The sequence below is a fragment of the Cladophialophora immunda genome (genome assembly GCF_000835495.1).
Source record: "Cladophialophora immunda strain CBS 83496 unplaced genomic scaffold supercont1.2, whole genome shotgun sequence".
NCBI classification, from domain to species: Eukaryota; Fungi; Ascomycota; class Eurotiomycetes; order Chaetothyriales; family Herpotrichiellaceae; genus Cladophialophora; species Cladophialophora immunda.
The window spans coordinates 1,089,735-1,109,596 of record NW_015622542.1 but is presented as its reverse complement, the minus strand read 5'-3'; the positions used below and the strand labels follow the sequence as shown (position 1 = coordinate 1,109,596).

Sequence of the window (19,862 nt, the reverse complement as noted above, 5' to 3'; positions counted from 1 at the left end):
GGACCCGGGTACGGCGAAAGCTGAAATAGCTCTACTTGCTAGGCGTTGCACCGAGCGACACGAGCAGCTCCGCACCGATACCAGTGAGTCCAGCAGGGTTTATGTACAAAACAGGAGGCTGAGGAATCACAACTTGATTAGTCGCATCAATCATCGCCTCCCATGACCAAGTCTCCCGGGCATATACGGCCGTTTTTGCTGTCGATTTCTCAATGCAGGACCGATCTGTCTATACGACGAGCCTTCCAACTTAGCGAAGGTGACTTGCAGGCGTACACGGCTTTGAGAACAGGCTTCTCCGTCGAGCTCTCCTCGTGCTTCTCTTAGCGGGTCTTGCGTAATCACCACTCCGCATGCCGCCCCCCGAGCCTCGACCAAAACAACGAAAACTGGAGCCCATCGGGCGATGCCTGATGAATAATACTCGAGTTGGAGCCAACCACTTCGATTGTTGCCCGTCAACGTTGGGCTTCCACATGAGAGCCGGCCCAGTGGCCCAACCAGAATATCACGCCACGAGGGCAGACACTGGTCTGTATTCACTGCAAGCCGCAATGCAGTTTCCAGAATCGGAGGCTGGCCTCGTCTATACGAAATGATCGACAGGCGGGTACCGCGCGACGCCAGTCCCGTCAACGACCCTTGCATATCCGCCCCATTAAGCGAGGTGGCAGAAGAATGGCTGTTACGAAATAGCCATGTGTCACTCTTTTCCACCAGACCTCTTCTACAGCCTCATCACATCACCACAAACACCTCAGCTGGCCTGCTCCAACATGACCTCAGCCTACTTGGGTTCCCACTCACCCTTGGATCAGAGCCCCACCCATCCACCTGTAGCACTGGGAAGCAATCCTTCCTTTGTCAGCGTTTCCCTCCTCTTCCGCCCTTTGCTTGTGCCCGCTACATGACTGAGCGGGATTCGGAGGTTTGAAAGTCCCGGCTAGTGCTCCCTTGGAGGCGGGATTGGCTACTTTCTGGTTGAGAGAGAGGAAATTCCCTCAAGTCGACCAGTGACAGCGTCCAACCCTCTCTGACAAGAACATGGACGCGGGAGGATCTAGCGTGGAGCGAGTGACAATGCGAGGAAGGAAAGCAACTCCCATCCAAATTGCTCGAATCAGTAATATTCTGTCAGAGTCAGGCAAGGCCCGACTTCCTTTACCAAAGCCCAAGCCTTGGGTTTTAGTCATGACAATGCAACTCTCGCGCCACTGCAGCATTGCAGAGGCCTATTCTCTACGGATCTTGGTCGAAGTCTTGACCTACAACCTCCGTTCCCGCACCCAAATGGCAAGTTGGACTCCCCAGACGGCCCAGCTCGCCCGTGGGCGTATCGTATTGCGTGTGTGAAATACCCGGCGCCGTGGGACTGCTTTCCCGTCGGACGAGCGAAGCAGATTGGGGAGAGGTTCAGGCCGCAAACCCCCAGAAACGGGATGGCCTGGTGACGGCCTTGTTATTAATGCCCGGCTGGCTATTGGCACCTCCCCTACCGAAGGGGGTTGGAGGGACAAAGGGTCATGAGTCAACTGGCGACAGAGTGGAGTGAGCGGCAAGATAACAAAGATTGCCGCGCCTTCAATACTCTGTCCAGGGCCATACAACAAACATCATGCAGAGGATATGCAGCAAATGTCACCTGTCCGGCAGGTGCAGAACGTATGGCTCAGGCCTTTGAAATTATCGTTGATGTATTAAGACGGAAGAAGGCTTAACCCTAGTAGTCGTTGCGATGCGATGCTAAGCGATGCAATGCTATGCTATGCCATGCTATGCCATGCCATGCAAGGATATGCAGTAGTCAAAACCACAGTGGACCCGGATCAAAGGTTCCTGGCCGGGGCCCGGGGCTGTGAAGATGATTCCATAACCAGAAAATGCCCTCCTGCTTTGTAGAGGCCAGGTTCGGGCGAGGAGGAGGAGGACCCGGCGTGATATCCTCTCCAAGCACAGTTCGGCCAGAAATCCAGTGAGCTCTCGCTTCTGGCACTGGCTGCTCGTCCCAAGGACGGTGGTTGCCACGATTCTTGGGCTGGAGGGAGAGAGTCCCTCATGTCCGAGTCGGCATCATGCATTGCGAGAGCGACTGAGAAACCCGTCCGCCGCGCTCGGACACTCTCTGCCCGCGCTGAGGAATCCAATCCTCCTTGGCGCAGGACATGCTTTCCCAGAGCTGCCCCCTTTCTGCTTTCAGGGGCCGGTTTGCTCAGATTCTTGATCTTGTAGCATCGTTGGGACGTTGGCTCCACGGTTCATCGAGCCCTTCCCGGATTTTGCTCGACCGAGCCTGAGTATCAGCCCGCGGTACGGATCGCTTTTAAGTGGGATTGGAGTGAGATTCCAGGTCGTTGTTTATCCATCTTCCTGATTTGCAAGAGATTGTTGATGAATGTAACAAGAATTAAGTTCGCCAATGTGGTTTCCTGGAAGCCAACCTTGGTTGCGATTTTTACCTGGCTTGGTTAATGGTGCAATGTCGAAACGTGACACAAGGCGTAGGCGCAGAATGCCAATTTCCAATATCGGGTCTGGCTTGATGCTGCGGTCTGCGAAGACGGAGAAGAGGAGTCAGAGCATTTGGTTGAGACCGTCTCCAGCCATGCACAGCCCAGCCATACCATCATCACTAGAGACTTGCACTTGTAGAAAGGTTTCCACTCTGCAATTGCGAGACTGTTGGAACAAGGCACAAGACGGAAATAGAGCCAACACTTCTGGGCAAAGTGAGCAGCCGCTGGTTCCAGCTTCGCGAGACAGCGAGAAAGGTCCACGCACAAGCGAGATTCCCACCAGCGATGTCGGTGTTGCCACGCTGGACGCCACAATTTTGGCCCAGTGTGCCTGTTGCTTTTGGCATTTCCGCTTCCGGCTCCATTTATGTGGCCTTGAAATCGACGCCAGTGGCCAACACCGTAACACTCTGCATCTGATCCGAAATTCCGCAGACCGCGGTTACCCTGTAGATGCTCGATACCTCAGGGTTCCCAGGCTTTCCTTTCCTATTGGTGGCCCAAAACGGGTGCAAGTCCTTTCGGTATATTGCTCCTCAATGGGAAGCTCACCCTTTCTTCTTCAGCCTCCTGTGGAGAAAGGTGTCGTATACAATAGACACATGGGTTTTATACTGATATGTTTGGCTGCGGACGCAGTCTCCGTGACCTGTCGAATCCCAATCCAGCATGTGAGTCTCCACGCGGATGGCTTATGCGCAAACGTCCTCATATGCCGCAGGGTTCCAATGCAGCACAGGTTGACCTCAATCAAGAGAAGTAGAACGCATATAGGAACGACCCAGATAGGTTGCCGCTCGCTCGGTGTAGCAATCCTTCGAGTTTCCGATCCAGCCTTTCGGCTTGTATCAAATGTACCGCCTGCGATAAGTTTTTGGGGAACAAATAGGCTATATTGTGTGAACGTAACCCATCCACTCAGAAAATCAAAGGTATATGGCAGAAAATCGGAGTAGCGCCTCCCGCGATGTTAAGTAATGCAATGTCATGTCATGCAGTTGTAAAGTTAAGTGAGGTGAGGTGAGGTAAGGTAAGGTAAGGTGAAGGTGAGTGCGGCTGCTGAGCTCATGGGCGCTCCGCTCTGTCATGCTCTGCGTAGTGTTTGCTCTGATCCCCGGACAAGAAACACTCAAGTTACAGAGTTTGGACTTGCACAAGGCAAAAATCATCCGGATGCTGCTGTTCCCGCAGAGGCACTCAACGTGATATTGTTCCAATCCATCGGCATGGGGCAATTGCCCAAAATGGTAAGATGCGGCGAAGGAAGATGCTTGCCAAGGTCGGTGTGGCGTAATGCCACCCAGCTTGAGTAATCGGGGAAGGCGGTGAGATTCTCAAGCGTACTCCAGGATGGCGGAAGGACAGAGAGGTAGTGATAATGCTGAGGTGCCGATGGATTCAGTTGAGGAATCCTCGTCTGGCGTTTCTTGCTCGCTCACTCGAAAAGGCGTCGATCTTGACTCCGACGAAAACTATTTCGAATCCTCCTCGTATCGAGTCTTGGGAATTAGGTTGCACTCGCAGTCGCCACTGTCCGGTACGGATGGTCCATTCTCCCAGCTCTCCCTGGCTGCTTTGCCTCTTCCTCTTTTTGGCTGATGGCGCTGTGAGTCTGCTCGTCTGGAGTGGGGGAATTGGGAGGGAGCCACGGGCTGCAGCTGCCTGCGAGGAGGGTCCTGCGGGTGGTTGTCGCGTTTGAGGTCGGCGTTGTTGGCCCCCGGCCGTGGAAGGACCTGGTTTGACTGTTGTTCCTTCACTCATGACATCCGATTCCGACTCCGATTCGCTGGGCGCAGTTGAGGGCCCGTGGAGCATGACCTGACCCATTGAACTTTCATAGTCGATTTCGAAGCTTTCTCCGTCCAGTATTATGTCTGTTGCAGTCTCGAAGCGCACCTTCACGCGGTCTTCGCTCAGGGGTGTGTGTCCAGGGCTGGCCGATTGCGAAGTCCTCCCTCCTGATAACATCATCAGTCCTAAAGGCGCATTTGTGGGCAGGTTCATCTTGTTGGCCACAACCTGGAACAGAGACGACACGCGGGCCTTTGCCAATCCATGAAAATCCGCTCTCATGTCCGTCAAGTCCAGCACGGTGCTCTCGCCCCCGATTTCCACAACCATTTCGTAGGATGTGTCGTCTACAAAGGGCCTCGCGTAGTAAACCCAACCGCTAGTCGAAGACTTCTCGCCGAGGGAGTCATCGCTGGTGTAGGACACGCCCGAAGGCTTGACATCTTCCAGACGTAGACAAATCTCCTGTTTTTGTCTCTCTGAATTGTAGCTGATCTCGTGGGCAATGATCTTTTGCTCCAGGCCCCTCAAATGAAAGTAGCGGCAATCTCGCAGCAGCTCGGCTCGATGTGAATCGTTCCTAATGTGGAGAGGATAGCCTCGTAAAAGATGCAATAGTTCTGCAAAGATCTCAGCGGATCGACCAGGGACGTAAGGTGGAGTTATCGAGGGTGGACGAAGAAGCCCTCGGCGGTCTAAGCCGGGGAAAACCTCGCCGGGTGTCGAGAAGAAAACTGCAAAGCCGAGAGAGAAGAAGTTCGGGGAATTTCCAGGCTCTGAAAAGATGTCTTTGGGGATCTGAAAATGTCGTTCTCCGATCTGGATGAAGATTTCAGACTCGAACAGCTGATCTATTAGGCGAGGTACTAGAGGGAATATCAGCACCGAACACAGGGAATCCGCACCGACCTACAGCTATAGAACTGGGCATCTGCAAACAGTTTCACAAAGTGGCTCCCATCCACTGGTTTGACGTAGTAGCCTTCACCAACCGTCAGCGCCTGTACAACTGCTCAAGAAGGAGGAAACAGAACCTTGTAAATGTCTCGCCACGTCTCGGAAAGTTGCTGGATCGCGATCGATATATAGCGTCCTGACTCCGCCGGATTCCTCATTCTGTCGGATTTGTTCCTCGAAAAACTGAGTAAAGTAGGATGGTGCTATTTGGATCGTCAGTTTCCGCATCCGCCTATCTCGCTGCTCGCCAGAAGTCATACCATCGGAAGATATCGAGGCTCCTGATAGCCTGAATAGATCTGATCCTATCTGAATAGGGAAGACCTTCTCGGGAGGGAGGATTGAGGGCGGATGTCCTGAGGAAGTACGTGTCCCCCTCTGTCGGGACGAGGTTTGTGACGAAGTCGTGGGCAGCACTGATGGTCTAGGTGTCGATCCGGAGGATTGGCGGGTTCTGCGGTTCCCAGCAGATATACCTGGAACTGCCCTGGAGCCAGCTGGGAGGTCTGAAGAGGTAGATCCTTCATCAGGGGACGTTGGTCCGACGCCTGACATCCGCTCAAAGGTGACAAAGCGATTACTTGCGACGGCAGATTCGGGTCCAGGACCAGGTAATACTCTGACTTTCTTGTCGCCGGAAGATTCGGTCGGGGTCGTTGCAACAGAGCTAGACTTTCGTTTCAGAGCAGATCGAGGGAGCAAAGGCGGGATGAAAGCGGTCACCGAACCATTACCATTGGCGGTGGTGGCCACGTCGGCCGAGTTGCTTGTTGGTGGTGGCGGATTCTTCGGAGTAGTGGAGGGAGGAATTGGAAATCTCGAAATGGAAGGGGCGTCGAACTCGTCAAAGGTGTGAATGTTTTCGTGGATCAACTCGCCGGTAGGCTCATATATTGGCTGAGGCGCGAAATCGAGAAAAGGTCCAGAAGGAGCAGCCCAGGGCTGTGAGCCAAAGCTTGGGACGCCTAGGGTATAGCTAGCGGCAGGAGCTGCATGAGTAGAGGCAGCCGCTAGGTGGTGTTGAGGGTCTGTATCATGTACAGTGACGGTAGGGTATTCTAAATCCTCTGAGAGGAAGACAGGTCGCGTGTCTGGGGAAGGATTAGCGGCGTCAGCAGGCTCGGCATCAGGGTCAGAGATAGTCGTGTAGGCACGGGCACTGGTTGTGGTATGGGGGTGATTAGTAGCTTTGGGGCCTGGACCATGCCCTGGAACTGGACCGGGACCGTTGGCAATACCGGTGACAGTTGCGGTGGTGGTACTGGCAGCACCCGTACGACGACCATTGGACATGGGTGAAATCAAGATGGCTGGGGAGATCAGGTTGGTGTCAGTTGTCGTATCCGAGTGAGTGACATGATTGTGATCAAAGGCGAAGGTCGGATGTGGGTCCGTCATCACTCAGATTGAAATGGCTCTTTTGGGGGACGCCGAAGAGGAGAGGCTCGGGGGACGCTCAGCGAAATCAGCCCACAACTTCCTACCTCTGCCGCTGGAACCACGCCCACTGCATGGGCTTCGGGCACCAGCAGCTCCAGCAGCTCCCGCAGCGATGACCCAGGGGGTGTTGAACGCAGGAGCACTCAGCAGTGTGCCTCGAGCAGCAACACGGTCTTACCCCCGAATGCCGCCTGCACGGGGCCTTCCGGCTAAACAACACCAGCTCTTGTTGGAGGGGGTGTCCACAGCTCTAGGAGCGCCCACGAGGGGACCATCGGCTAAGGGGGGGGTGGGCGTTTGCCTCTATGTCGGGGCGGGCAGTGGGTCGGAAGGACTTTTTTGTTTTGTTTTGTTTTCCCCTTCCCTCTGGGCCTTCGTCCTCTTCCCCTGGCGCAGCGACTGGGCTCCTTGTGGCGGTCTCCGCAATCGAGAAGCAGGGCTCGGGAATGACGAGATGGACTGCAGGTTCTGGAGACAGCTGGAGAAGGTCTGGCGGCAGCGATCAGGAGGCTTGGGCGGGCGCTGGTTTGTCTCTGGTGTGTGCCTGGTGTGGTTCTGGCGGACTCTTTGCGGTGCTTGAAATTCGAGGAGCGCGAGATCTTGGCTGAACTGTACGATGAGTAAGCCCTGAGTCATTGGCATGACGGGCGCACTATTGGCCACGGCGGTCTGACAAGTCCCATGAGACGAGTCTTGTGACGCATGCCGATTACCAAGAGCCGGCGCCATCAAAAGTCAGTGTCGGAGATGTGAGATGTGGACGGGGGAAACAGGAAAATGGATGATGGAACGGGATGCTTATGGTGATGGAGGAGCACATACGTAGTTGAGTACGTACTAGAAATATAGGGATGGGTGGCTAGGCAGGTGCCCGCCTGGTAGGTACTGTAGTTGGGAAGGCTCTCCGTTCTTTCCACTTAGCCGCTGCGGGGCGGGCGCTTAAGCTGCCTCCCGGGAGGGGTGGTCCACGAGGTCCCTAGAGGTACCTACAGGTACCTATGGGGAGGTCGGCAGCCTGGGAGTCTGGCAGCCGGCCCAGAGAGCCACCGGACGCCAGCCTTAGGCTTCTAGCCTACTCGTAGACGACGGTTTCCGAGATCTTGCTTTCCCAGCAGCACGCCTGGAAAAGGGCGGAGGGCGACGGATAGTCGGGACACAGCCTACCGCTCTGCACAACGGGACAGGGTAGATCTGATCTCACGCCCGCGACAAAGCGAGCAAGTAAGAGGCCGTCTGTTCCTCGATCTTCAGCTCCCGTCCCGCCAGGTCAATACTCGCAACACCCCTGGAGGGTACGGGGAGCAGGGTGAATCTGATGAGTCCGGTGGTTGTTAGCTTGGGACAGTGAACAAGCGAGGTAGGGCTGCGACGGTATCGAAACGCGGAGCCGTCCTTCACTTAGCCGAGGGTCGGTAGCGATGAATGACGTGCGTAGTCCGTGTTGTGAGAGATCTCGTGTGCAGGAGAATATCCAGAGAAGAGCTTCGAGGTAGCTGTTGCTAGTCCCGCAATGGCATTTCGCGCAACAAGATCCAGATTAGGTTGGCCAAATGAGAAATTCAGCAGTTCGGAAGAAGAAGGTGGTGCTAAACTGAATGGTCCAGACCTTTGGGGTAAATTGGGAGAACGAAGTTTGCGTTCCGATCGGGACGAGGCTGTATGATTCGAGGAAGAGGGACGGTGCAAGAGGCTATCAAATATCATTTCCCCGAGCCCACCTTCAAGCCAGAGCGGAGACGGGGTGTGTCGGGATGATTTGGTATCCTGGATAGGTGCAGGTTTCTTCCTATAGATGGACGGAGACACACCGCGGCACTTGGATCGTAATACTTTTTTGGTAATAATGCAGATCGGGGTGCGGATGGGCCTGCAGCTGCTCTTCTTATATCTGCCAGAGTTTGCGCCAACATCGTATTGTCTGCCGTGTCACACCCCCAAGCCATCTGCATCAAGGGCACCCAAACTCATGTCATGATCGTCAGCATCATCGGGGGCAGTATCCAAGATGCGGGCATAATGTCCAATCCTTTGCGCCTCACGCTCGCCATGGCATCGACATTTCGCCCCCAAGGATCTGGAGCGAAGCGCTTCACTATTTGTCGCTAGCCAGCTAAGACTGGACGATCTACAACTGGAGCGTCATTGCGGCTGAGGTCAACCGCCGCCATCTCATTTGCCTATGTCATCAGCCCTAGAAACGATCGTGGAACGAGGTGAGATACTAGCACTAAGCGAGTCGAGCTGAGTGATTTCACCGTGAAATATATCAGGCCAAATGATTGAGGAATGTGTGAGAAACGCCTGCTGCCGGGGGGCCAATTCGGTCTGGACCGAGCCAGCATCTCTTATTCCACCCCTAGGAATTTATCAACCCTCACCTGAGGGAAGGGGCGAGGATGTGACCGGCAGTAATCCAATGAGTGTACTGAAACCAGGTCGGCTGACTAGGTGACGGAGGGCGATCGCAAAGCTTCACGACGTCCAGCAAGTGCGAATTGTTGCAGTATGGTGCGTCCCTCGTTTCCAATTCTCTTTGCTTGGTACATGCACCATGCCGGCAACGTATTGGATTCTCAAAGGGTGGTCTTGAAGTCGCCCTCGATTTCCACAATCTTCGCGACCGCACGCTTGTATGCATCTCTTTCATGAAGTCGCTCGATGTATGCCCAGACCCTGGGATATTGACTTTGCGTGAATCCTGACCTAGATTGACCAGCTTCAAGTGGGAATGAAAGCATAATGTCCGCCGCCGTGGCGTCTTTCCCACAGAGGTAGTCTCCCGCGTCCGGGGATGTTGCGAGTTGGGATTCAAGAAAGTCGTAATGGTTCTTCATGTTTCTTTGCAGAAAGGATGATTCAACCTTGCCAGCAACACTGTTTGTGATCGGCTTGATGAAGAATGGAACGGGAGCATTCCTGATACCTGATTTCGTGAGCCTCTGAATCCCTATGCGGAAAGTTCTGAAGAAACTTACTTCCAACGATGAGCGATAGCAGCATAAGTGGCATGAGACTGCCCTCAGCATAGTGCATGAACATCCTGTAGCGTAACCAGGACTCCGTTTCACCTCCAATTTTCCCATCCTTACCTTCTTGATACCTGGTGGGAACCAAAGTGGTGCTTTTTCCATAATAGTCGCAAAAGTACTCTACAATCGCTGCGGACTCTGCAAGTACAACTGGCGTGGTCGAGCCTGAGGTTTCAATGGTGACAACAGGAGATTTACCCAAGGGGTGAATGTTCTTCAACTCTGGCGGGGCGAGTCGTTCTTTGGTCCGTTTGTACGTTTTGAGTTGATATGGAACTCCAAGCTCCTCGAAGAGGAACAGGATCCTATGAGCCCGGGAGACTTCAAGCCTGGCCTACCCTTCAGAACAGCCTTTGCATAGGCGAAGTAATCTCCGAAAGGAAATCTGCCTACTCACCAGTGAAGAGTGATCTTTGGTTCCCCGGTCCCCGTAGTTTCGGGGCGTGCATGGGAGGCCATTTCGCAGCAAGGTACAATGCAGCCAGATGACTCCTACTACCTCGAATGGATAGCTTCAGGGTAAACGAGGGCTCTGTCCTTGTTGATTCGCGCCCTGGCCGGCTACGTCTGCACGGGGGCCAGGATCTCTTGGTGTCAGCTTCAAAGACAGTGCTTATCCCTTCGTCAAAATGTGCGGTCGATGGTCGTTAAAGAATTCCGCCCCACCGGTGCTGCGAGTTCCGGGCCTAGATGGGGAGATGTCCGTTTCAGGACCCAGAGATATTTGGTTTCTGATTTCAAGAGGTGGTTGAAGATGCGATTCAGTATACGAGGTATTACAAGTTGAACTTGTGGGCTACGGAATTCACCCAGTGAGCTAATACAATACGATAGAGACCAATCGAGCTATCGACAGAGGTCCTGCCTGGTACGGAGAACTGTAAGCAACACAATGAAAGATCATGCATCGCCACTGCGAGCACCAGCCACAGCTCACCACGCCAAGAAACTTGACAGCCACATCTAGCTGACCTCCATCCATCCTCCAAGTTGACCTTGACATCGCAGGCACCTGGACTTGACCTACCAAAACAACATCTCACACTCAAGCGGTGGTCAATCATGGCTGGACCAACACGTATGTACACGTTTTAAGCTTGGACAGAGACCGAGCAGTGATTGGGAAGCTGACGTCGTGATTCAAACAGCTCTCCGCCATGATCCCGCTCTCGAGAAATATAACCGTACGTCTCCCACACTCCCAGTCGAAATCAACATGCTCGTCAAAGGCCCTTTGCTACGCTGATGGACCCGTTGAAATGAGAAGGAGCTAGACAAGGGACAAGCAGCTGACTGCAGGCTGCAGAATTAAACAAAGAGCGATGGAGATACTTCCGCTGGACGCCGCGCACGGCTTTCATTTCCTTCATGTACGCCATATTCGTGCCTTCGGTTGTTGGATACGCATTTGCGAAGACAGATGTAAGTCCACAAGCATCGTGCGGTTGGAGTCACGGTTATAATTGCGATGGCTGACTGAATGTTGGGAATGGGCAGGGCAAATGGGATTTGCGCGCGAAGCTCCGAGGTGATACGATCAGCGAGTTCTAAATCTTGTTAAGAAGAGCTTGGTGGCACCTCAAGGGAAACCCAAGAAGAAGAGGAAGGGAAAAAAGCGAAATTGTACATATGCGTCTCTGTGACTAGAGATACCATTCGATCAGCTGCGACATGGATGTTCTATGGACCTGAGAACCCGGGCAAAGGGGCAATGATACAAACCTACGACACGTTTTTGTACGGGTTTATGACCCCCTTTGGTCTCGAACCTAACCTCCAACGAGATTCCACTCGTCGTGCGAGCACAGTTTTCCGCGCAGTCGTTCACTGTTCATAACCATCCGCAAACAAGGTTCGACATAGCATGGATAACCCCAGGTGCCCTCCCTCAGTCTGGTCTTGGTAACCTCCTAATCTCTTGAGGCAAGTCGCCGGTACAATTGGTCTCCAACTCGGCCCCCTTGGTGTCGTGTATTGGCGCTTGCACAACAACGACTACACGGCCTGACTTGAGGTATCCGTAAAGGCCTTGTGGAAGTTGGAGCTTCTCCGCCGCAAAATTACGGTGTGTAATCAATTGAGCTAGTTGTCGGCTACAGTTGAATCCTCATGAAACCGAGGTAAGGAATCTTGTGATTCCTGTCTGAAAGGAAAGATGCAGGGGGAAGTGGGCTGATGTCTGGCACCGCGCATCCACCGTGGGATCGATGAACAAGTTAAGTAATCTCTGACTAACATCCAAATTTGGCAAAAACGCCTCTAACATTCTTGTACGGAGTATGCAGCCCTGGATTTCTTGACAAACAAATAGCCACCTTTCACACTAACCGGCAAGCTTGCGTGGAAAAACAGAAGATTCCCAAGCGATATGTCACAGAAAGGTCGGGCAAGGCATTCCTGCAAAGAAAGATGATGACAAATGGACGCCTTGCAGTGCGGACATGTCGTCTATCTTCCAGTCGGTGGAGCCTCCATTTCCTCGGTTGTATGAACGGTCCTAGCCGACTGAGCATAATCGGACTCATACCGGTGTCAGCAACGTATAATCAGCATTCCGTGTGGTCGACGCTACGTCTAGGTAAACAAAGATTGACCCTCCTGGATCCTCGGTGAACACCGAGGAGACCAAGTCTGACAGTCCCGAAGTCAGGCTGAGACTAGGAAGAATACGATCGCTCTGTGGCATGGCTAGATTGTTTCAGGGTACCAAATCTCAAGCTCTTCAAGGGGGTAATGCCGCTGGACGATCCTCTACTGAGAGGTGGAGGGATGAAGGCAGCCTCCTCTACACCCTTGCGACTTGGTGAAGGCATACCAAGGATGCGCAAATCGCTCATCAGGAAAAGCAGGCTCGCAGTGCGGCTGGGCACTCGACATGCACAAGGTTGATGAGTAGTTGCTGCATCGTCTGCGTGTCCTGCAACGGGAGCGGAAAGCATTGCTGCTAGTTTCAGCGCCGCTTCTTTGCGTGCAGACTCGCAGGGATGATCCAAACGAACAGACGAAAGTGGAGTCAAGGAACGGAATGTCATTGCTGAATACGCAACTGCTGCATTCGGCATCACTTGGTCAAGGAGGAGAGACTTCCGTGCACCCGCCTCTTGGGGTGGTGGCAGCGAGTGCCGGCTTTGTCGATGCAGCCTCCCTTGACGCTGCGACCCAGAGACACAAGCGACCAAGGTCGGGTTTCGGTGATTGAATGCAAACGAAATCTCTGGTGCAGTACCACATTAAGGATGTGCCACAGATAGTGGATGCTCACCCTCCTAACCTTTTTGACTGTTGGAGCGAGAGGCTGCTGCAACAAGTTGACAACCGACTTGTCAATGAGACAATATCACCCTTGGACTTGGATGCAAACCAAGAAAAACCCTTTTAGTACAGGCACGGTTACATGGTAAAGCTGCTAATGAACGGGTTTATGCAATCACCAGGACACTCACGTCAATAGTTCACGGCCCGTCAAGTCCAGTACGCCTCGGACTAAGCAGGAGGCCGCATGAAGCAGAACAATCGATTCCCCCCGGAGCCACCATTTTTGTCCCCTACTCGTCCGTGTGCCTTAGTTGCCTCCACATCCCGAGATGTTCGATGCCTACCTCATCCCAACGCCCCAATCTTTCGTCAGTCACAAACCCCAACTTCTCGTACATTTTCTCCACTGCGACTTGAGCATGGGCGAGCACAAGGCCATCCCACTCCGGATGTATCGCAAGTGAATTAGCATAGGACCACTGGAGCGCTGTCTCGGTCAGACGCCGGCCCAAACCTTTGCCCCTGTGCTCGGGCAATGTTGCGACACGCCCAAGCTTTACGTATGGCTTTTCATCCGGGTCGCTGAAACCATTTGGATGAGGAAGATGTGGCGGAGGAACGATCCGTAGGCAAGCAACTGGCGTAATCTCACCAGCCGGGTCCCACCCATAGACGATCCAATGCCATGACCGAAGGTCATCTTCATCTAGTTCGGCCTCCAGTGGACATTTTTGCTCGTCGCAGAAGACTTTGATGCGGACTTCCATGGCATCTCTGAATATTTTTTTCGGCGATTCGGGGGCTCGAGGATCTGCTGGAAAGCCGTGGGGGGCTGCATCATCGCCTGGAGGTGGACACATCATGATGTTGTAATCTGGATCTTCCATATTGGGGGGCTTTGGGAACCAGATCTGCCCGGTGCGTGGCATCAATTTGAGTGCTGAGAGTATCTGGTATGGGAGGGCGGCTCAAGGGCGTGTTACCTGCCTGTAGATTGTTTCCGAGGGCGTGGCCAAAAGTTCTCGTATCTAGCACCTGAAGGTCAAGTGATATCGAACTGTAGCATGGAATATTTGGATTTCGCTTGCTCTGTGGTCAGGTATAAAAGAATGAAAGTACGCGGGAAGAGGGAGGATGTCTGGCTGAGGCTGGAAAATGGAGCATCGTGATTGGCTTGTTGCCAGGGCGAATAATTCTGTGTGACGGGCCGCCTGGTTGATTCCCAATATCTTCCTGCTCGAGGTGACTGGGCTCTTAAGCACATCGTCCTGCGACCGGCCTCTTAGATGTCTCTGTACTACGATGCAGCAGCGGTGCTAACGGCAACTGCCCAAGACGGCTCGCTGAAGTCTCGCATCTACGGGAACAAACTGGGGTTGAAATCCAAGCCGGCACACATCTATGCGCTCATTTCAGAGACTGCAAAATACGACCAGTTCATCAAAGAAGTCGTCGACAATGCGGGCCTCCTGGGTCAAGAACAAAAGGTTCGACACAATTCTCTCCCAATTTTTCGTGTCTCTGCTGACTGACTCAGCCTTGGGGCTCCCCCTAATAGTTGACACCAATCCTTTCCTTGCTTCTTGTCCACGACCATTTCTTCTCGAAGAGTGGCGTCGCAGCGCCCTCTGCACATCCCCTTCGACAAGCTATCGAAAGAAATAAAGCGAGGTTGCAAGCGGAATTCACAAAAGCTAGGCTGCGGAGAAGATGTGCTACGTTAGACAATCTGCGAAGGAGTCTTTTGGCGGAGAGTCCGCGGGCATATCGCTCTCAGCCAAGATGGATTCGCATCAATACATTGAAGACTAGCCTCGAGCAGGAGCTTGCTACGACCTTCAAGGGATACCAGTCCGCTGCGACCATCACGGAAGTGACCAATTCCTTTGCTACAGACAAGGTTCTGGCCATCGATCAGCACGTTCCAGATCTAGTCGCACTGCCTCCGGAGGCAGACGTGACGAAAACACAAGCCTACAGAGACGGAAAACTCATTCTGCAAGACAAGGCTTCATGCTTCCCGGCATGCATGCTTGTCGGAGAAAGGGGTGGCAATTCTGACATTCGAGACTGCTTAGATGCTTGTGCTGCACCCGGAAACAAGACTTCCCATCTCGCGGCGCTGCTTGCCAAAAATGGGAAGACGGAAACCAAGGTGTTTGCTTGTGAGCGGGATCCTAATCGGTCGAAGACATTATTGTCCATGATGCAGAAGAGCGGCTCAGATGCTGTGATAGTTCAACCAAGTTGTGACTTTTTGAGTCTCAATTCTCATGACGCCAAGTACGAGAACGTCACACATCTTCTCCTTGATCCGAGCTGCTCCGGCAGTGGAATCGTTGGGCGCGAAGACGTTCCTTCCTTAGCGCTACCTGTTGACCCAAGATCTGAGAAGGCACATCCGACACCCTCTCCAAAGGCCTCGAAGAAGAGGAAAAGAGATCATCATCACGAAGAGGCTGTGAATATTGCAAATGAGGTCGAAGAAACGAGAGACGCTGTATCAGATAGCGCTAGACTACTGAAACTGTCGAACCTGCAAACCAAGATTGTCGAGCACGCTCTTTCCTTCCCGGCTGCCGTCCGGGTAACTTATTCGACATGTTCAATCCATGTGGAGGAGAACGAAGCCGTCGTGTTCCGAGTGCTACAGTCTCGGACTGCAAAGGAAAGAAGCTGGCGGCTGTTGCGGAGGGAAGAACAAGTTCGAGGGATGCGTCAATGGGGGCAGCGCGGTTTGGCTGTGTCTGAGGAGTCAGCGAGCTGTCGTTCAGCTTTAGGCGAAGAGGAACGTGAAGCATGCATTCGGTGCCATCCAGGAGACGATGAGGGGACCATGGGCTTCTTCGTCTGCTGTTTTGTCCGTTCGCCGGTGGGAACGAAGAAGAGTACTACTGGTGAAGCTATCGACACTCGGCGGGAAGAGGAGAGTTGGGAAGGCTTTAGCGACTAAGGGTCCGATCACACTACCGAGTACAAATAGACATGTACATGGTTTGGACAAGGACCCAAAGGAACCCAAGAGTGCCCCTGAGCATGGTTGAGGAGCTGGTCTTGGTGGTCTGTGGTAGGCATCCTTGTCGGGGTAGGCGTCTTTGATAGTCGACTACCGTGAATGCCAAGCTCCGTCTTAACCCAAAAAAGCACTGGCTCGATCGACATCGCGAGGTCTGGAATCCAACAGCAGAACCTCCTTCGATCTCACATCATCTTTTTAATTGTACATCTCCCTCATACACGATCCAAAACTCTACATAGAGATCACACGAGCAATAGGATGGTCCCGGCACTGAGGCAGTTGCGATGAGATGATAGGGCCATCGACGACCACAACCTCCTCTCACCCTATTTGTCAGCCTGTCCGCCGTCCATACACAACCGCCAAGCATCCTCAAGAGCAGTCGTAAGGACGACCAGAGAGCCAGAACGGATTTGCAGTGTCTGGCTCAGCCTTATCAACGATGTTTCAGTTCAGTGCTGGCCAGCCTGGCGACGCGCCGTCTGTCTTGAACGGTTCTAAGCCAACATCGAGCCTTGTCAGACCCGAAAAGCGTCAAATCACAAGAAACAGAGCGAGCTATAGCTGCCTCACGTGTCGCCGGAGGAAAGTCAAGTGTGACAAAGCCCGTCCAATCTGTGGAGGCTGTCAAAAGGCAGACGTGGAATGTTTCTACAGCCAGGATGATACCACGTCCTCTTCGGCACAACCCGAACTACCGAAAGAAGTCACAGCACCGGCTTGGAAGAAGCGGAAGTCGAGCCCCATGAGACAAGGTTCTTTCGGAACAACGATAGGATCTGACGACTTCAGATCGCCTGCCGACCTCAAAGCTATCGAAGAGCAGCTACACCGTTTGACCAAAATGTTTGACGCGCTTCGCCAGGGCAACGGAAACGATCTGCGGTTGAAAGAGCTGCTTACGCCTGAGGCTTCAACCTCAGACTCAGGTTCGGACGGGATTCCACCAAAATCAAGCATGAGTTTGGACATGTTTCAACCGAGCAATCACGGACCAGCGAGGGAACCCTCTGACCTCAGCATGCCTTTGTCAGGCTTGAGACTGAGCAATGGCGAATCAAAGACAGAAGACCCATTTTGGAACCATATCTCCGACGAGATTGATCAACTCAATCACCTGATGCGACGTCGGGACAATACATACGCAAGCTCGATCAGCCCGGAGAACAAGCAGTGTGACAGGCCGCGAGAGTGGGCTCCGCCAGTTGACGAAGGCCGCGAGCAAGAAAAGGACGACATCTGCAACCCCACCGACTTTCACAAAGAAGCTGGCGAGAAGATGCCGGAAAACATCGACCCGGACAGCCATTGCCCGATATGTCGCCTGATGCCATTTTCTAAATCTAGTCTGCTGCAAAATATGCCAATCAAATGTACGCCAGCGACCGCCATACAACATCTGACACAGAGCTTGCCCACTAGAGCACAGAGCAACGTCCTCTTCAGATGTTGGCTATCCGGGGTGTATCCAATTCTAGGGCTTCTTCTACCCTCGGAGGTGAGCAAGAAGCATGAAGAATTCTGGGATCAGATCGAGTCGAACGGCCTCTCAGAGGCAAACCACATGGACTTGGACTTTTTGGCCGTGATCCATGCTATATGGTACGCAGGGTCTCTGAGCATTTCCACGAAGGGGCTCCGGCAATGGTTTCCTCATGTTTCGAGAGCCAGACTTAGCACCCGCTTCCACGATCAGGTGGTTTTTTGCCTCCTACTGGGTTCCTTCGCCCAGAATGTTAGCCTATACAAACTTGCGGCCTTGGTCCTCCTGCAAAGCATGCCAATAGCGGAAGAAGACCCTTTACAAGGTAGCCTGTACCTGTCGCTGGCGGTGAGGTTGGCATTGACCATGGGCTTACACAGAGAGCCTACTTTGTTTGAGCTGTCTGTGACCGAAGAAGGCATGCGACGAAGGCTCTGGTGGCAGATCATCCAGCTGGATATTTCTCATGTTGTCGCGAGCGGCTACCCTTCTCAGATCTCTGAGAAATTCTGCGACACGAGAATCAACTGCGAGGACAGGGACGCTCGGGCGTTTGAGGACGGAAACGCCAGCGCCAACTCGGACAAATCTCCAAAGAACTCGTCACCCTATAGCGCACTGTCAAATGGAGAGAGCACGAATCCGAGAGCCTTCGGCACCCTGTCACTTCTGGCGAGGGGGAAGTCGATCATGGCATGCGCCACGCGAAGCGTCGTGTCGCTTCATCTAGAAACGAAAAGACTCACGAACGGCGACGTGCAAGAAATGAAAAGAATCATGACTGAAGCAGCTGATCAAGTCAACGCTATCATCAAGTCCATTCCCAGCAAAGGACTGCCAGAAATGGGATTCGTACCCGATGCGCCCAGAGAAGCGCAGCAACGTTCGGCGGATACCGATGTGTTGATGGGCAGTCCAATCACTTCGAACGACATTGCGCACTACAAGACCTCCGTCAACAACACTGACCCCTTGTGGCCTTTGGCGGCTTACTATCGTCAGAAGCAAGCCGCCTACAACAAATGGGCCCGAATTAATCTATCTATGCTGATTGACAAAGTCCATTGTGTCGCATACGCCCCTTTCTTGAAGAATACAAAAAGCAAGCTGTGGGATATGGGCCGACAATGCGCGCTGCATAATTGCCACAGTTTCCTCAGAAAATTCATATCACTCGCAGCCGATCCAGACTTGCAACCTTTTCAATGGGGTTGGCCTGCGACCTACGGACCGCTTCATGCGGTTTTGATAGTTCTTGTTGACCTCTACGAAAGACCCACTAGTGTTGAGGCACCCAGGTCAAGAGAATTGATCGACAAGGTGTTCGGGCTGGCTGCTCCTGGAACCGGTATTGTCGGCGGGCCCGACGGTGTCACTGTTCAAAGACCGCTGCGGGAGGGTGGCGTGGAAGCGTGGGACATGCTGCGCGGCCTTCGTTCAGCTGCCTGGCAAAGAGCAGGACTCGATCCCACAGTCCTCTGGACAGAGGCCGATCAAATCGAGCTTGGCATCGCGGTCCCATTGTCGGATGCGCAGAAAATTGCCCAAAGTATCCGAGAAGATTCCATTTATGACACCCCAACCCCGACTCCTCAGCCCCTGGCTTCATGGACAAACGATGCACAAGCAGAACAACAGGTAATGGAAGAAGGGGTGAGATATATTGTGCAGCTGGCCCACAAAGAGTTTGCGAGTGAAGGCAATGAACCGCAAGGCCCTCTTTGTTCCCAGACTATGCGGAGCCAGTTGCGCCAAACTCTTGAAAGTGATTCTGGGTCAAATGGCGCTCGAGTGCTGGCACGGCGGGAAGGCCAGCCAAGAATGCCATTTCCACTCAGTAAACGTATGGAGAAGTGCTCTGGTAAGGCCGCCGCGGGCGAGACTGTGCCAGTTGAAGTCCTGCCGATCCATTCACATGTGCCCAGAGCGGAGGGGCAGACTCGTCCTTGTCCTACTCAGGCAACGCCACTTTTTGGCGGCAATGAAGCAAGAAATGGCACACACACAGAACAGCAAAAGTCCCATGCATCACCTCAACATGGCTGGGGACAAGTGTCCGTCAATGCTGTGACCGGCACACAGCAGGACGTATTCGACAGTCAGTTACCCAAGCAGCAAACCATTCAAGCGTCTTACGGAAACGGTTATGTGAATGGCTACAGCGACGGAGTGCCCATTCACAATGATGAGGAGTCGCACAGGGACCAAAGCTTCGTCTATACCGAGTTACACCAGGGTGACACGGATATGAACATGGGCTTCGACTGGGAGCGCTGGGATGCTGTGTTTGGGCAATACTCTGGATTCACGGACTTGATGGAGGATGTGACAGCATGGAGTGAGTACCTCGAGTCGTGAAACACCTTGACATTGCT

The 19,862-nt window shown here is 53.3% G+C and overlaps 6 protein-coding genes across 7 annotated transcripts; 3 read left to right on the top strand and 3 right to left on the bottom strand.

The window, feature by feature from the left end:
- Positions 1 to 1,107: 1,107 nt before the first annotated feature.
- PV07_02730 lies at positions 1,108 to 8,515 on the bottom strand. 2 transcript variants are annotated; one of them, XM_016389360.1, is made up of 5 exons: positions 7,524 to 8,515; positions 5,522 to 7,310; positions 5,339 to 5,464; positions 5,218 to 5,286; positions 1,108 to 5,170 (listed from the first exon to the last, which is right to left on the bottom strand). In XM_016389360.1, the coding sequence occupies exons 2-5, from the start codon at positions 6,657 to 6,659 to the stop codon at positions 3,912 to 3,914; spliced, it is 2,592 nt and encodes an 863-aa protein (XP_016251262.1). In that variant the 5' UTR covers positions 6,660 to 7,310; positions 7,524 to 8,515; the 3' UTR covers positions 1,108 to 3,911. The 2 variants fall into 2 exon arrangements, with proteins under 2 accessions (XP_016251262.1, XP_016251263.1); XM_016389361.1 differs by lacking the exon at positions 7,524 to 8,515 and having other exon boundaries at positions 5,522 to 7,455.
- A 759-nt stretch (positions 8,516 to 9,274) lies between these two features.
- Positions 9,275 to 10,532, bottom strand: PV07_02729 (uncharacterized protein; the record flags this gene model as incomplete). Its single annotated transcript, XM_016389359.1, has 3 exons — positions 10,128 to 10,532; positions 9,677 to 10,059; positions 9,275 to 9,624 (listed from the first exon to the last, which is right to left on the bottom strand). Exons 1-3 carry the CDS (start codon positions 10,187 to 10,189, stop codon positions 9,275 to 9,277), a joined length of 795 nt encoding a protein of 264 aa, XP_016251261.1. The 5' UTR covers positions 10,190 to 10,532.
- Positions 10,533 to 10,667: 135 nt separating this feature from the next.
- Positions 10,668 to 11,892, top strand: PV07_02728 (uncharacterized protein). The gene is made up of 4 exons (XM_016389358.1): positions 10,668 to 10,808; positions 10,879 to 10,914; positions 11,037 to 11,152; positions 11,228 to 11,892. Exons 1-4 carry the CDS (start codon positions 10,793 to 10,795, stop codon positions 11,279 to 11,281), a joined length of 222 nt encoding a protein of 73 aa, XP_016251260.1. The 5' UTR covers positions 10,668 to 10,792; the 3' UTR covers positions 11,282 to 11,892.
- A 1,233-nt stretch (positions 11,893 to 13,125) lies between these two features.
- Positions 13,126 to 14,075, bottom strand: PV07_02727 (uncharacterized protein). Its single transcript, XM_016389357.1, has one exon. The coding sequence runs from the start codon at positions 13,912 to 13,914 to the stop codon at positions 13,276 to 13,278; it is 639 nt and encodes a 212-aa protein (XP_016251259.1). The 5' UTR covers positions 13,915 to 14,075; the 3' UTR covers positions 13,126 to 13,275.
- Positions 14,076 to 14,226: 151 nt separating this feature from the next.
- PV07_02726 (uncharacterized protein) lies at positions 14,227 to 16,190 on the top strand. Its single transcript, XM_016389356.1, has 2 exons — positions 14,227 to 14,472; positions 14,544 to 16,190. The coding sequence occupies exons 1-2, from the start codon at positions 14,272 to 14,274 to the stop codon at positions 15,936 to 15,938; spliced, it is 1,596 nt and encodes a 531-aa protein (XP_016251258.1). The 5' UTR covers positions 14,227 to 14,271; the 3' UTR covers positions 15,939 to 16,190.
- A 256-nt stretch (positions 16,191 to 16,446) lies between these two features.
- On the top strand, positions 16,447 to 19,845 carry PV07_02725 (uncharacterized protein; the record flags this gene model as incomplete). The annotated part of the gene is made up of 1 exon (XM_016389355.1): positions 16,447 to 19,845. The coding sequence occupies one exon, from the start codon at positions 16,447 to 16,449 to the stop codon at positions 19,843 to 19,845; it is 3,399 nt and encodes a 1,132-aa protein (XP_016251257.1).
- Positions 19,846 to 19,862: the final 17 nt, after the last annotated feature.

Coding starts and splice junctions, on each gene's coding strand:
- PV07_02730 (XM_016389360.1), bottom strand. CDS start 6,659: ATGACGGACCCACATCCGACCTTCGCCTTTGATCACAATCATGTCACT. Junction 5,465..5,521: donor AGCCTCGATATCTTCCGATG/GTATGACTTCTG, acceptor CGATCCAAATAG/CACCATCCTACTTTACTCAG. Junction 5,171..5,217: donor AGATGCCCAGTTCTATAGCT/GTAGGTCGGTGC, acceptor TATTCCCTCTAG/TACCTCGCCTAATAGATCAG.
- PV07_02728 (XM_016389358.1), top strand. Junction 10,915..11,036: donor CGCTCTCGAGAAATATAACC/GTACGTCTCCCA, acceptor TGCAGGCTGCAG/AATTAAACAAAGAGCGATGG. Junction 11,153..11,227: donor ACGCATTTGCGAAGACAGAT/GTAAGTCCACAA, acceptor GGGAATGGGCAG/GGCAAATGGGATTTGCGCGC.
- PV07_02727 (XM_016389357.1), bottom strand. CDS start 13,914: ATGCCACGCACCGGGCAGATCTGGTTCCCAAAGCCCCCCAATATGGAA.
- PV07_02726 (XM_016389356.1), top strand. CDS start 14,272: ATGTCTCTGTACTACGATGCAGCAGCGGTGCTAACGGCAACTGCCCAA. Junction 14,473..14,543: donor TCCTGGGTCAAGAACAAAAG/GTTCGACACAAT, acceptor TCCCCCTAATAG/TTGACACCAATCCTTTCCTT.